At 37.1% G+C, this 16,850-nt stretch overlaps 1 protein-coding gene across 1 annotated transcript in view; it reads right to left on the reverse strand.

Moving 5' to 3' along the window:
- Positions 1–16,850, reverse strand: part of PPM1E (protein phosphatase, Mg2+/Mn2+ dependent 1E) — a 227,555-nt gene that overhangs the window by 12,997 nt on the left and 197,708 nt on the right. The window contains exons 2-3 of the mRNA XM_030295986.1: positions 10,422–10,540; positions 2,973–3,172 (exon numbers count right to left, since the gene is read on the reverse strand). Coding sequence (XP_030151846.1) covers positions 2,973–3,172; positions 10,422–10,540 — 319 coding nt within the window. The remainder of the gene's footprint in view (positions 1–2,972; positions 3,173–10,421; positions 10,541–16,850) is intronic.

A 16,850-nucleotide genomic window follows, 5' to 3' on the forward strand; every position in this document is an offset into this window, starting at 1 on the left:
ATTTTTCTCAAAATGAAAGTATTCTTATAAAATTAGAAACCGAGAACAATAGAAAATAATTGGCCTTCAGCACAGGGCCAATTATGTTAGGTTGTTTAAAATACAGAGATAATGAAAGTATACACATACTTCTTAACTATAATATCTTCTTCATAAATCATTCAGTCACACTGAATACCCACCATATATAACACAGTCTCTAAACTGGTTAGCCAAACTTGAACCATATTAGATGTCCAAATGTCCTGTAACCATTATGCCTTGTCCTCTAATCCAAGATTGAGCCTCGCACTTCCTGGCTCACCCACTGCTTGAAGCATAAAGGCAACTGCCAGAGGAGGGTCTTCCAAACCTGTGCTTTGTGTTGACAAAGGAAGCCTAATCACAATATTACATTTAAACATTAAGTAGTTTGCTTCTTTATCTTCAACAGCAGTGTTCACATCTCTGATCTAGCTTACTAAGGAGATTTCTAACTCCCTGAACTCTCACTTGAGTCCTGGGCTCCCTTTAGGCAACAGTATGTAATCATTTTCTTTTACAAACTTTGACTTCATCCTTAGGATCAGGGAGCTCAGATGAGTCTAGGCCCTGTCATTCAAAGGAAATCAAATATACAAAGTAAACCATCTAATTTTCTTGTGCTTATTTTCTCATCTATTTTAAGTAAGGATGAGTTGCTATCTCATGGGGATTTGGAAGAACTACTAAAACAACAGATATGTCTGTGCTTTGAAAAAATTCTTTTTAGGGAAACCTGGCTGGCTCAGTCACAGGAGCATGCAACTCTTGATGTTGGGGTTGTGAGTTCAAGCCCCATGTTAGATGTAGAGATTACTTAAAATCTTTAAAAAAAAAAAAAGAAAGAAAGAAAGAAAGAAAGAAAGAAAGAAAGAAAAGTTCTTTTTAAAGTGCATACTACATTTACAAAAGCACCAAATATAAATAGAATAAAAACACCCAAATATTATGATACCAATATCTAATACAGACATTACAACCAGTTAATAGTTTAATAAGTAACATCTACAATGCCATTGAAGATTAACTGATTAAACAGAACTATCTTCAGAAAAGTATTGACATGTACTAAATGTACTAAATGACATGTACTAAAGCAGTACTTATAAACAACTCAGTTGGCAGGATAAGGGTAAAACTGAAAAACAGCTTTTACAAGCAGTTTTTAAATGAGTGAGCTGATGTGGGGTCATCACAAAGAGGGAGGGGACAAGAATACTTTTATGAGGACATGAGAATAGAACTTTAGTGTGTGATTGGTGGGAGATTTATTTTTTAAGTTTATTTATTTTGAGAGACTGAAAGAGCGCAAGTGGAAGAGGGGCAGAAGGAGAGAGAGACTCCCAAGCAGACTCCACACTATCAGCGTGGAGCCCAACGCAGGGCTTAAACTCATGAAACTGTGAGATCATGACCTGAGCCCAAATCAAGAGTCAGACGCTTAACTGACTGAGCCACCCACGTGCCATAGTGGGGAGATTCAATATAGCATCTGAAGAAACAGAAGAGAGCCAAGTGGATCTCTTTAAAAAATTAGTTTTAAATTTTTTAATTTAAATTTAATTTTTAATTTTTTTAAAAAAATTAATTTAAAATCTTTAAATTAAAGATTAAATTAAAGATTAAAATCTTAAAATCTTTAAATTAAAAAATTTTTAATTAAAAAAATTTTTAATTAAAAAATAGTGTTTCCCCTGGTATAAAGATGATGTATTGTTTATTGGGACTAATAAAGAAGTATAAAGAAAGAAAGAAATCTATATTATCTCACCATTCACAGATAACCAGTCATATATATGTGCTCCTTTTGAGGCAAATATATCACATATATATGAGCTGCTTTTGAGGCAAAATGAAAACCAACCAGATCAGAAAAAAAACAATAATGCCCTCAAACCTGAGTATAATCTTCAAATGGGTATAGTGATAGAAGGGTTGTTTATCATACAATATAGCTTTTTAGGTTATATTTGCACAGGCATGGTAACATTTGGAAACAGAGATATCCAGATAGTCTAAAGATATTTGGAAACAAAGCTGATCTATCTTTGTAACATAAGCACCAATTATCAACCTACTATCACTGCTTAGCAGACCCTGACAGTCAGCTAAAATTTAAATTTAGCTGCCAAATGAAGGAAATATTGTGCTTTGTATAAATTACTACATTGTAATTTTTAAGTTATGGACTTGAGTGAAGAAAAGAGGCAAGTGACAGGCAAAGGAAACAAACCTACCTCTGTTTGCACTAACCTAACACATTTAATAGAAAAAGAAGAGGAAGATAACAAGAAAATGGTTATTAAGCTGACAAGGCTCATATGATCCAATTTGTCAGTCACAGAGATTCACGAAATGTAATTCCCAGCTACTTTCCTGTATCAGAAACCAAGATTTTAAAAAGAAAATCACATGAAATCAGAAAACGGTCTCAGTCTCACATTCTTTTATGTTTGTGTTTTATGTTGCTTCAACAACACAGTAATGTGGGAACTTAATCAACAGCTTTATTGAGGTATGACAGTTTTTCTTTTTGCTTATATGTTTATAGAATAACTCTGAAAATTTACACAAAAATTTGGTACTTCCCTTGTCTTCATGGAAGAGCACTGTCTGTGAGAAAAGGATAAGAGATTTTTTTTTTCCAATTCTGAACCATGTGGATATATTATTTATTCAAAATAACATAAAATAGGGGCATCTAGCTGATTCAGTCAGTGGAGTATGCGACTCTTGATCTGGGGTTTACATTGAGCGTAAAGCGTACTTTAAATAAAACAAAACCCCCAAAATAACATAAAATAGTTACTTTTCTGTTGTCTAATGCAAGCAAATTTGTGCCACTCTGCCTTTAGTCCTCCAACCCATCAGAGATACTATCAGAAAATAGGACCATGAAGGTGTTTGTTTTGTTTTTTAAATCTCATGGATTCTTGAGAAGTGCCCTTTACCTCTAAATTGAAGAGCATATTAAAGTCAGGAATGCAGACATGTTTGTCTTCCATTTTCCTGCGCATGTTTTTGATGGCATGGATTGATGTTTCATAATAAAGCTGGGGTCTCCTGCGGAGAGGGAAGTCTTTCACCCAGCTGCAGCAAATCTCATGTAGTTTGCTGAAGACAGAACGCGCCAATTTCATTGTCTCAATCTCTGTGAAAGAAACACAGACACCCCCAGTGAAGAGCCATTTAAAGCTGCTTTTCACTAGCCTGCTTGGTAAAGACAGAAGTAGGTCACCTTAGTCAAACTCCTTAATAGAAGAAATTCCTCTTCTCAAGAAAAATGAAATGTTGCTTCTGAAGAGAGAAAATGACAACCAATCTGGTAGAAAATCATCAGCCAGCAGCTGCCACTGATATCCTTATGTCATAAGGAGAAAACCTCTGGCCAGGGTTGGCTCTACTCCTAGACTGGATTTCTTCCAACCCTCAAAGTGCTCTGACCACTGCTATCTAGTTCAGCTCCACAGCAGTGGCTCCCTTTTGGTTGGCTGCCATGGTTATTATCTGGAGAGCCAGCACCCCCTGCTTAGAAGAATGACTGAAATATGAACAGTAGTTATTCAGCAATTGAAATATGAAAGGCCTATGAAAAAAACATCATTCATTTGCAAACTACAGGAATGAACATTTATTTTGATTACCATTTTTCTTTTGTCTTTTTCTTCCTGACCTCTTCCTTTACCTCCCTCCAGTTCCCTAACTTTTCTCTCTTGTAACTGATCATAATTTGGAACTAAATGATATACATTTTTCTTATTTGATGAATTTTTTAATTAAAGTTTTTGGCAATGGCTTCAATAGTTTAGCTAGAAGGTTAACAAATGAAGTAAAGTTTTTAAAGTTTTAAAAGTCTCTAAGGGAAAAAGTACTTAAACTCTGTCTGTATGTGTAACCCTGGATAGAAAAAGACCAACCAGAGGATTCTTTACCCTAGATCATTAAGTCTACTACCTATCAAGTGGAACAGATGAGCTGACTTCTGAGTTGGAATCGAATCCTTCAATGGATGACAGATGTGTAAGCCTTTTAGGCCACAATGAATAGTGTCTCACACCATCTCAGCTCCAGCTGTCCTCTACTCAAGTGCAGCTGTTAAATAACCAGGGGGAGATTAGGTTTTCTCAGGCCAGCATTTTAGATTACTATATCCCAGGTAAACCGGTAAAAAAAAATTCAGAAGTCTCCAAAAACCTTTTTTTTTTTTTTAACTTTACATAAATCAGATATTACCTGACAGCCTGTGAAAATGTGTACCAGATGGCCAGTGGCTGCACATGACTCCTCTGATCTAGAACACAGATCCCCAGAAGAGAGACTTTGTGTTCTAGAATGGCCTAGGAACTTAGATTCCCATTTTTTTATCCCCTTCCCTGCTGCTGCTTTAATCTGTGACTACCTTTACCTGTTTTCTTACTCAAAATCCTTCCAACAATGATTATATTCAGAAAGCTTATCTCAAGGTTTTTGTTGCCTTTTTTTTTTCTAACATAGTACAGGGTGGTAACCTATGTTTTGTGGCTCTGCCCCCCCCTTGACATTTTTATTTAATTGAAAATCAAGGGTACATTTGAAAAAGAAACCAAGTTCAAAGAGCCAATACAACCTGAGGAGGTGTGTATAAGAGAGGAACTGAAGCTAATAGACAAGCCAATATTTTTACTGTTTTGACAAAACTCCAATCTTTATTTTTTTAAAGCACCAGTTGCCCAGAGATTCTTTCAGCCAGCAATTACCTATTTGTATCACTCCAACCCATTTGGTCTTTGCAGCAGCATAGGTGTGAGTTTGACTCAATCACAACAGAGGACTGCAAAACAATAAGTGAATTTGGAAACACTTAGGGAGAATGGAGTTGGGTGAAACAAATAACTGATGTTAACTATCGGGATAGTTTCCAGATAATGTTCCAAATAGAAACCATTATTTTTTGACTTGTCTATTACTCTTCTTATATAGACCCACACTGTCCAGTAAGGTTGCTTACTAGCTACATGTGGCCATTTAACTTTAAGTAAAATTTAGAATTCAGTTTTTGGGTTACATTGGCTATATTTCAAATGCTCAGTAACTGCATATAGCCAGTGGCTACCACATTAGACAACATAGGCAGAGAACATTTCCATACCTGTGCTGTCTATTGGACAGTAAATTGGTTAGGTGGAGGCAATACCAGCTTCCTCTAGTATTTAGTAAACCAGTAGATCTGTTCCTACCCCCTCCCAGCTCTTGCCACATTTTATACCAATAGATAATATGTATTAAGTACTTGTTACATCCTCTTTCTCCAGAACATTTCACAAATAAGTAAAACCATTTTTAATCACAGGTCTGACTCCAACACCCGTGCTCTACATTTCCCAAATTAGACTGTACATACAGACTGTGTCTCAATTATACTTGATTCATCATAGTACAGTAACTGGCAGATAGCAGGGGCTCACTAGATGTTTACTGAATAAATGAATATGCAAACATAAATTAGCTACTAAAATATTAAAATATTTGTATGCTTTTTGATTGTCCATTCTGCTTCACTCCGATTTTAACTTTTTTTTTTAATGTTTATTTATTTTTGAGACAGAGAGACAGAGCATGAGTGAGGGAGAGGCAGAGAGAGAGGGAGACACAGAATCTGAAGCAGACTCCAGGCTCTGAGCTGTCAGCACAGAGCCCAACATGGGGCTCGAACCCACGGACCATGAGATCACTACCTGAGCTGAAGTCAGATGCTCAACCGACTGAGCCACCCAGGTGCCCCTTCACTCCATCAATTTCTACAGTGGTGCCATTATTTTATAATTACTGTAACTTTGGGGCACCTGGGTGGCTCAGTTGGTTGAGCGACTGACTTCGGCTCAGGTCGTGATCTCGCAGTTTGTGAGTTCAAGCCCCACGTTGGGCTCTGTGCTGACAGCTCAGGGCCTGGAGCCTGCTTCGATTCTGTGTCTCCCCCTCTCTCTACATCTCCCCTGCCTGCTCACATTCTGCCTCTCTCTGTCTCTCAATAAATGTTAAAAAAAAATTTATAATTACTGTAACTTTATAACATGTTTTCATATTAGAACTAGTTTTCCTACCTAATACTAATTTTAAAAGGCTATCACTATGGTAGTTTGACATGTTTATTCTTCCAGATGATTTTTCTAATTATTTTGCCAAGTTTGAAGGGGAAAATTTGTTGCCCTTGTGTTTGGGGTTACCTTGAATTTATAGAGTAACCTGCAAAAGAAAAAAAAATTAATGTATTTTTCATATTGAGTCTTATCTAGAAACAAGTTGTTTCATTATTGAAACATTATTGTTTCATTAATTAAATCCTTTTTATGTTGCTCACTAGTTTTAACATAGGATTAAAAAAATTTTTTTTAATGTTTATTTTTGAGAGAAAGCACGAGTGAGGGAGGGGCAGAGAAAGAGGGAGACACAGAATCTGAAGCAGGCTCCAGGCTCTGAGCTCTCAGCACACAGCCCAATGCAAGGCTGTAACTCACAGGCCATGAGATCATGACCTGAGCTGAAGTCAACACTTAACCAACTGAGCTACCCAGGCGCCCCTCATAGGATTTTTTTTAAAGTAATTTTCTACCCCCAAAGTAGGGCTCGAACTCATGACCCAGAGTTCACATGCTCTTCCAACTGAGCCCGCCAGGCACCCCAGGAGCTTCATATTTCTTAAAGAATATATTCCTAATTATTTTACTTTATTTCCTATTTTGAGTCAGAACTTTGCTTTAATGTGTTTTTGGGTTTTTTTTCTTTGCCACCTAGCAAACATTCCTCTTTCTACCAGAGACATTTCCTTCTCTCAGTTCCTGTGTATCTAGGGGTAAAACATGTGATTCAGGTCTAGCTAATTAGAGAATCACATTCCTCTGGCCACAGTGATGGGTTCAGGAATTGGAAATAACCCAAGCTGGGCTGGTTAGAGTGAATCTGTGATTTATGTAAGAGCAACTGAGTAGTTAGTTACTCTTATTTTCCTGCTTGATTTGCACCTGGGCAGTTGAAGACCTGGTGGCCTAGCAGTGATCTTGCCTGAAAATGGAGCCTGAAAATAAAATCAAAATTAAAGAGGGGTGCCTGGCTCATTTGGTAGAGCATGCAACTGCTGATCTCAGGGTTGTGAGTTCAAGCCCCATGTTGGGTGTGGAGCCTACTTAAAAAAAAAAAAAAAAAAAGAATACAGCTGAGATTTGGAGAAATGCCAGGTTCTGATGAATCATGTGAAGCCTTGCATCTAGCCGTGTAGCCCATACATTGAAGGGTAGCCAATAAATTCTGTTTTGCTGAAGCCAGTCTGAGTTGTTAGTGGTCACTTGCAACTAAAAAAAAAATTTTTTTTTTTAAGATTTTATTTTTAAATAATCTCTACACCCAACATGGAGCTCGAACTTACAACCCCGAGATAAAGAATCACATGATCATCCAACTGAGACAGCCAGGCACCCTGCAACCAAAAAATTCTTAAGCATACATTATGCACAAATGCTAGATTTTGCTCTGAGTCAAATTTTGTCCTACAGTGTCCAAGAGGTACCCATCTAGTTCTACTTTATTAAGTATATTTTTAAAATTAGGAATGGATAATTGAATTTAATCAAATGCTTCTTTGGGCATCTTTTGAGATTATTCTGCTGTTTTTCTTTTGACCTATTAATATACAAATTATGCTAACAGGCTTCCTATTATTTTTGTTTTATGGTCTCCTCAGCACATGCTAAGCATATGGTCAGCCCTCAAGAAAATACACATTGAATGAATTAACTATTGTACTCAATATACAAGTATTTTACTTAAGATTTTTTACATTGATTGCTAAGACTGACCCCTCATATCATTTTTTAGTTTTGTTTCAGGCAAGTTTTGGTATCGGTGTTATGGTTTACAAATTTTCCTTCTTTGTGCAATTGGATAATTCATTCTAAGAAACATTGGAATTATCTGTCTTTGATCATTTGAAAATGTTCACTTGTAGAATCACCTATTCTTTCTCCTTTTTGGAAGACTGCTCCTGGGCAATCTTCTCAATCTCTTTCTTCTTAGGTAAAGTCTGTTAACTTGTATTTTTCTAGAAAATACCCAGCTTTTCAGATTTATTTACACAAAATTTTCATAATTCTTTTAATTTCCTCAGTATTAGTGATCATTTTCCCCTTCTTGTTTTTAATTTTTACACTGGGATATTTTAAATAGATTTTAGGTTGTCTGGATAGGCATTACATCCGCCAAACTAAATTTGGTTTAGTTTGACAAGAGACACACAAGGTCATTTAGCAAACATTTTGCTATGGGTGACATAAACTTTTAGGTTAAGGATTTTTATTAAGTCTGTTTTTGGAAACAACTAAGAGGAGAGACAATGGCATTTCATTGGGGACTTGAGTGCCTGTAATCCAGTGACAGCAGACCTTACTCAGTAAGCTCATTTCCCACTCTAATGTGTGGATAAACACAATATGCCCTGTAGAGATTCTCCTCAGCAGCAGTTCACACTGAGTGATTTGGGTTAAAAGGATTAAGGACTTGCAAATAGTTAGATTACAACAGATCATTCTGAATCACAGCCATGGCCTGGAGACATTACTGGGTAATCTATTGAAAAAACATAAAATCAGAACTACCAATGATACCACCATTTCACTTTTGCTATCTTATGGGGGTTCCAAATATTCTTCCAAAATAGGCATGCAGGGCAACACTTCAATCTTGCTACGATAAGTATTTTCCTTCTGCAGGGAGTGTAGAACATCAGTATGTATAATTGCTGCTTGAAATGGAAAAATAAAATAAAAAAGGGTGTGAAAAAGCGAAAATTGTCCAAAGTAGCAATCCACCCCCTCGCAGCTGTAAATTACTCATTAGTCGTTAATGTCACTGTACTGAGCTGGAACTGAGTCAGCCATCACCCAGGCTGCAGTGAAGCAGAATTTAATCTCCCTCATCTTTTCATTACAGGGCTTTTACTTCATGCATCAGTAACAGAGGAAAGACCAATGCTTTGTAACAGGAATTCCATCCAAGTTGTCTCTGGAACAATTTGGTTCCAAGTGAATCAATTACTCTCAGTAAAAACAAGAAGAGGAATTCCTTCCTTGCCAATTTTCTGTCAAAAATGATCTAGAGAGATAAAGGAAGAACAGAAATGTTTACTTTTATATCTGCCTCAAGTTCTCTGGGATTAGCTACTCTGATTCATTAATATATGCTTTGCTCCTTACACACCATGTTTAAAGGCAAATGCTTAAGTTGGAATAAAATGAAATATTAAAATTCCTTAAAAAAAAAAGTTAAAAGGGGGGTGGCGCCTAGGTGGCTCAGTCAGTTAAGCATCCAACTTCAGCTCAGGTCATGATCTCCTGGTTTGTGAGTTCGCATCAGGCTATGTGGGGACAGCTCAGAGCCTGGAACCTGCTTCAGATTCTGTGTCTCCCTGTCTCTGTTCCTCCCCTGCTTGTGCTCCCTCTCTCTCAAAAATGAATAAACGTTAAAAAAAAAAAAGTTAAAAAAAATAAAATTCCTTAATGAATTTGAGTAGTAATTCCTAATTTATAAGAAAATAGGTATTTCTTTAGACCCTGGCAAATATGTATAAGCATAATATGTTAATAAAATAGGCCTTCCTTCAAAAAGAAAACCTCTTAATTTGCCTGGAAAAAAGATGTCCAGTGATCCATACAATTAAGTCACGTTACATAGTTGTCATAAAGAACTCTGTTTATTTACTGGTAGAAATAAAATTTAATATAATGAATGAGAAGTTATGTTACAACTGATTTCTTGAATTTTTATATGATTTTTCACTTGGATTCTTAAAGGTAAGTGAAAAGTTTTAAATAGGTTTTGCTCAAACTCTCTCTCCCCTCACTCACTCATCTTTTCTGTTGTGTCTTCACACTTCTCACTTTACTCTTTCCATTTACCCAGGCATTATTTATGATAATATTTTGTTAGGGCAGTCTCTTGCTCCAATTATTGTCACATATTTTCAAAATACACCTGTATTTTTTTCTTTTTCCCTCCTTTTATTGACTAGTTTGAAATATATATAATTTTGCATTTTTTTCTCCTTCTTCTGCTAAAATCAATAAGTGCATAAAGAATTAGATTTCATGTTGTGTAGACATTTTCTGTGTGTCACTACACATGAGAAGATTTTAATATATATATAAAGTTTATTTTGAGAGAGAGAGTACACATGTGAGCACAGGAGGGGCAGAGAGGGAGACAGAATCCCAAGCAGGCTCCATGTTCAGCACAAAGCCTGACATGGGGCTCCATCCCATGACCATGAAACCATGAGCTGAGCTGAAATCGAGAGTTGGACACTCAACTGACTGAGCCACCCAGGCGCCCCATATTTTAATATTTTTAAGCGAATAATGTAGAAAGGTACTCACCCACAGTTCCTTCTGTGCCATCTGTTTCCTTTGGGATATAATGTGCAGAAAGATCACTCTGAAGGACTTCGTCTGACGTGGCTCTGGCTAAAGCAGCAGCCAAAAAGGAAGGGCAATTACTGAAAGAGAAAGGGCTATTTCAGTAAGAATTAGGAAATAATCCATTTAACATTAATAATTACTTAGTATTAATATATTTATCTCAAAACAAAATTATATCTTTAAACACTGTTCAACACATATTTATTGAGTGTATAGTATGTGCTAGGCATTCTGCCTTGGAATTGGGTATACAATGGTGAATAACACAGACATGACCTCTGACTCAGTAGGGCTTATAATCTAGTTAGGGAGACATGATAAATAGGTAAACAAATAGTTGAAATTGGGATAAGTTTTATAAAAGAAACAAACAGGTTACAGTGATAGAAAATAAAGAGGGGGATACCTACTTAGAATGGTCAGGAATCTGTACCTTCGATTCCTGGATTCCAATAGATTCAGGAATCTATTCCTCAAGAACAGGAAAGATTCAGTTTTGTGGGTGTGGGAAGTTGGGAGAGAATATTCCAGGCACAGAAAGTACCATGTGTACAGATCCCTTCTGAGAGCTTGGGATGTTTGAGGAACTGAAAAAAGCCCAGAGAAGATGAAGATAGTGGAAAAGGAGGAAAGATGGCAGGGAATAAGGTCAGAGCGACAAGCAATGGCCAGTTATATGAACCTTTTGGACCATGGAAAGGAATTCAGATCTTACTCAAAGTGCAGTGGGAAGTCACTGAAGACTGTGAGCAAGGGCATGCCATAACCAGACATATTAATTAAAATATGACTTTGACTACCAATGGAAATCCGAAAGGAGCAAGAATAAAGAAGGGTGTCCAATAACAAGATTGTTGTAATCCAGGTGAGATGAAAAAAAGAGTATAATCTGGAGAAAGAAAATACAGAACCTGCTGATTACTGGAATACAGAGGTCAGAGAAAAGAATTGAGACTGAGTCCTGGGTTTTGGACTGAGCAACTAGGTGAATGTGGCATCATTCCCCCTAGATGGAGAAACCAGGAAAAGAACAGGTTTGTGGGAGGAAAGGGTGAAGAAGAAAATAAGAGTTAATTTTATCATGTTAAATTGGAAATATCTGTGAGATATCCTAGTTAAAGGTATCAAATAGTTATTAGATATTCTAGCGTGGAACTCAGAGATGTCAGGAAATTCAGAAGCCATGAATGTATGGATGGTATGTTTTTTTTTTTTTTTTTAAGTTGCTTTTTATTTTTTATTTTTATTTTTATTTTTTTTTTGAGAGAGAGAGAGAGCGTGAGTGTACATGTGTACAAGCAGGAAATGGACGGGGTAGTGGGGGGGAGAATCCCAAACAGGCTCCACACTGTCAGTGCAGAGCCCAATGCCGGGCTCTAACTCATGAACCATGGCATGAGCTCATGACCTGAGCCAAAATCAAGAGTCAGACACTTAACCAACTGAGCCAGCCAGGCGCCCTTGTATGGATGGTATTTAAAACTGTAGAAGAACATACCACATAGGAAGAGATTATAAAAAGAGTATTGCCTCTCATGGAATAGGAAGGGTATCTCAAGCCTCACCATTGTATTTGGGTAGTTATGGGAAGGTTGTATAGTTTGCTTCTTTTTTAAATTTTTTTTTTAGATTTGCTTGTTTTAAGAGAGAGAGAAACTGGGACAGGCAGAAACAGGGAGAGAGAGAGAATCCCAGGTAGGTTCTGCACCATCAGCACAGAACCCTATGCAGGGCTTGAACTCACAAACCGTGAGATCATGACCTGAGCCAATGTCAGACACTTAACTGACTGAGCAACCAGGCACCCCTAGTTTGCTTCTTTAGTCACCATGTTTTCATATCAAGTGGAACTATACTCCAGGAGCTGTCATCAAGAAATTGTACCCAAGGAATCTCATCTGCACCTGACCTCACTGAGTTTCTAAACTTCAAGCCTGAGCCTGATGCCATTAAGAAATGGAACTTTGGGGGGCGCCTGGGTGGCGCAGTCGGTTAAGCGTCCGACTTCAGCCAGGTCACGATCTCGCGGTCCGTGAGTTCGAGCCCCGCGTCGGGCTCTGGGCTGATGGCTCAGAGCCTGGAGCCTGTTTCCCATTCTGTGTCTCCCTCTCTCTCTGCCCCTCCCCCGTTCATGCTCTGTCTCTCTCTGTCCCAAAAATAAATAAACGTTGGAAAAAAAAAAAAAAAGAAATGGAACTTTGGGAGACTTTCTTGGGAGGGGGCAAGTGTATTTTTCATGTGTGAAGGATGTGAATTGTGTGGCCAGAACAGACTATGGCAGATTGTTTTTCTAAAACAAGCTACAACAATATTTCTGGTATCTAGTACAGCTGCTTTAGCAGTTCCTTAAAATGCTTAATTATTATATAGCCCAGCAATTCCACTTATAGGTATATAGCCAAGAGAAGTAACCACGCAAAAACTTGTGTATGTTCATAGCACCATTATTCATAATAGCCAAAGAGCATAAACAACCAACTGTCCATCAACTGATTATGCATAAATAAAAGACAGTATATTCATACAATGGATTATTATTCAGCCATAAAAGGAATAAAGTATACATACATGCTACAATGTGGATAAACCTTGGAAACATTAGGGTGATAGAAGCCAGTCACAAAAGACCACACACTCTATGATTCCATTCAAAGGAAAAGTCCAGAATAGGCAAATCTATAGAAACAGAGTACAGTAGCGGTAGCCTAGGGCAGAGGGGTGAGGTGCGTAGGGAGTAACTGCTGATGGGTGGGAAGTTTCTCTTGGGAGTGATGAAAATATTCTAAATCTTGGATTGTAGTGATGATTAAACACTTCTGAATGTATGAAACCACTGAATTGTACACTTTAAATGGGTACCCTTTAAATGGTATGTGAATTATATCTCAATAAAGATGTTTAAAAAATTACTGACTTTGTTAAGAACCACTGAATACTGGAGGTGAAAATAGGATTAGAAATGGAAGGCAAGGAAGTGTGGCAGTGAAGGCAAACAGAAATGGGACAGTAACTGAAAGGGCATATGAGGAGAGGGAGTCTGTTCTTATTTTAGAATGGTGTAGAATCTGATTGTATATTAAAGGAAATGATCTAGTAGAGAAAGGCTGATAGATAATGTAGGACACAGGGGATGACCAAAGGAGCAAAGTTCCTGAGAAGGCAAGAAGAGATGAGATCTAATTCATATCTGATAATGCTGACCTTTGCTAGCATGAGGCACATTTCACCAGTTGGAGAAGGAAGGAAGAAAATGGGTACAGATGCAGGTAGGCTTCTAGACTTCTTAGTAGAAAATAAGAGTATTCCCATCTAAAGGTATGATTCAACAGTAACTTATTGAGGCTTACAGTGTTCCAGGAACCATTCTGGCACTCAGAATATAAATGACCAAAAAAGACAACTCCTGCCTTTGTAACCCTCATACACTGTTGGTGGGAATGTAAGTTGGTGTAGCCACTATGAAAAACAGCATTAAGGTTCCTCAAAAAATTAAAACAGAGATACCATACAACTAAGTAATTCCGCCTCTGGTTATTTACCCAAAGAAAACAAAAACACTAATTCAAAAAGATATATGCCTTCCTATGTTTATTGCAGCACTATTTATAATAGCCAAGGTAAGGGAACAACCTAAATGTCCATCCACAGAGGGATGAAGAATTATGTAGTTTATATACAATTGAATACTAGCTATAAAAAATAATGAAATCTTGCCTTCAAGATAACATGAATGAACCTAAGTGAAATAAGTCAGAAAAAAAGACCATATGATTTCACTTATATGTGGAATCCAAAAATCAAATGAATGAACAAAGAACAGAAATAAACTAATACAGAAAACAAACTAGTGGTTGCCAGAGGACAGGAAGGTGTAGAAAATAAATGAAGGGGATTAAGGGGGACAGAGTTCCAGTTATAAAATAAATAAGTCATGGGGAGGAAAAGTACGGCATAGGGAATACACTCAATAATAGTGTAGTAGCTTTGTATAGTGTTTCATAGTGTATATAATTGTTGGATCACTGTGTGGTTTACCTTAAACTAATATTGTATGTCAATTATATTTTTTTAAAAAAATGGGTACCTGGGTGGCTCAGTCGTTTAAGTGTCTGACTTTTGATTTCAGTTCGGGTCATGATCTCACAGTTTGTGGGATCGAGCCCCATGTCAGGCTCTGTGCCTGTCTGACAGCACAGAACCTGCTTGGGATTCTCTTTCTCCTTCCTACTCTGCCTCTCCCCAACTAATGCATTTTCTCTCTCAAAATAAATAAACATTAAAAACAAAACAAAAATAACCTCTCCTCTGGAGCTTAAATTCTAGAGCATGGCTTCTCAATGAAGTATGGTAGGTTAGATCAGCAGTTCTCAAACTTTTGCAGACATCAGAGTTACCTTGCAAGGCTTGTTAAAACACAGATTGCTGGGTCTCATCCCTAGAGTTTCTGACTCAGTAGATCTGAAGACTTGAAAATTTTCATGTCTAGCAAGTTCCCAGATGAGGTTCATGCTGCTGGTCTAGGGACAACACTTTGAGAATCATTGGGGTAGGTTATCAGCTGGGTGGTAAGGGTAGAAAGAAAGTACATGCAGCAGGAGGGATGAGAATGTAGTATGAAAAAGAGAGTAGGACTGTCAGTGCTAAGAGACTGTTGGAAGCTTGAGACAATTTTTAAATGAAACCAGTCTTTTTGGTTGTACGATTTTCTCCATCTATGTTCATGTGTTGGAATATGTGTAGGTAAAAAGAATTGTCTAGTTTGTCAAGATTTGGTTTTTTGCAAAGTAAGTATTAAAAAGTGAAGAAGAGACATGGAAATTTATTATCTTTTAAGCATGTGATTACAACGTTATACCTTGGACTTTAAAGTGGCTAAGAAAGAAGAGACACAAGTGGCAAATCAGTGTGATCTGTATGTAATGAAACAACTGTAGTTGGGAGCACTTGGGCACATAACCTGGAAGAACGAAATATTGTAGCCTGAAAGCAGGATGCCTGTGGATAGGATTTTGGAGCTAGTGCAATTTTTGTGATAGCAAGGTTTAGGTGAGACCAAGAAAGTATGTAGTTGAGTGGTTTAGAAACAGATAAAATGACAATGTTTACATTCTAAGTCTTGAAGGGAAAAAAATCCTAAAATTAGCTATCCTTATTATTCATCAGTATTTTTCAAATTATAGGTTGTGATCCATTAGTGGTTAATGAAATGAATTTATGAATTGTGACCAGAATTTTTTTTTAAAAAAAGGAAATAGGTACAAAATCTATAAAGAACTTACCAAACTCAACACCCAAAAAACAAATAATCCAGTGAAGGAATGGTCAAAAGACATGAATAGACATGTCTTCCAAAGAAGACATCTAGATGGCCAACTAACACATGAAAAAATGCCCAACATCACTCATCATCAGGGGAATACAAATCAAAACCACACTGAGATACCACCTCACACCTGTCAGAATGGCCAAAATTAACAACTCAGGCAACAACAGATGTTGGCAAGGATGCAGAGAAAGAGGATCGCTTTTGTACTGCTGGTGGGAATGCAAACTGGTGCAGCCACTCTGGAAAATAGTATGGAGGTTCCTCAAAAAATTAAAAATAGAACTACCTTACAACCCAGCAATTGCACTACTAGGTATATATCCAGGGGATACAGGTATGCTGTTTTGAAGGGACACATGCACCCCAATGTTTACAGCAGTGCTATCCACAACAGCCAAAGTATGGAAAGAGCCCAAATGTCCATCGATGGATGAATGGATAAAGAAGATGTGGTATATATATTCAATGGAATATTACTCAGCAATCAAAAAGAATGAAATCTTACCATTTGCAACTATGTGGATGGAACTAGAGGGTATTATGCTAAGCGAAATTAGAGAAAGACAAATATCATATAACTTCATTCATATGAGGACTTTAAGAGACAAAACAGATGAACATAAGGGAAGGGAAGCAAAAATAATATAAAAACAGAGGGGGACAAAACATAAGAGACTCTTAAATATGGAGAATAAACAGAGGGTTACTGGAGGGGTTGTGGGAGGGGGGATGGGCCAAATGGATAAGGGGCATTAAGGAATCTACTGAAATCATTGTTGCACTATATGCTAACTAACTTGGATGTAAATTTTAAAAAATAAAATAAAAAAATAATCTAAAAATTAAAAAAGGAGATAGGGTACATGAGGTAAGGCTAAGTATGTATTCTGGAAACATACATAAGTATATACTGAATCCTGATTGTGATAAAAAAATTTTTTTGGAAGCCACTGCCCTTTAACAATTATGAAATAAACTGATGGCATCCCTTGAAATCCAAATGTTTTATAAGCCATATTACCATTTCTTCTTTCATGCCAAGTTAACTGAATTTTTCTTGA

Source organism: Lynx canadensis, chromosome E1 (assembly GCF_007474595.2).
Source record: "Lynx canadensis isolate LIC74 chromosome E1, mLynCan4.pri.v2, whole genome shotgun sequence".
Lineage (NCBI taxonomy): Eukaryota > Metazoa > Chordata > Mammalia > Carnivora > Felidae > Lynx > Lynx canadensis.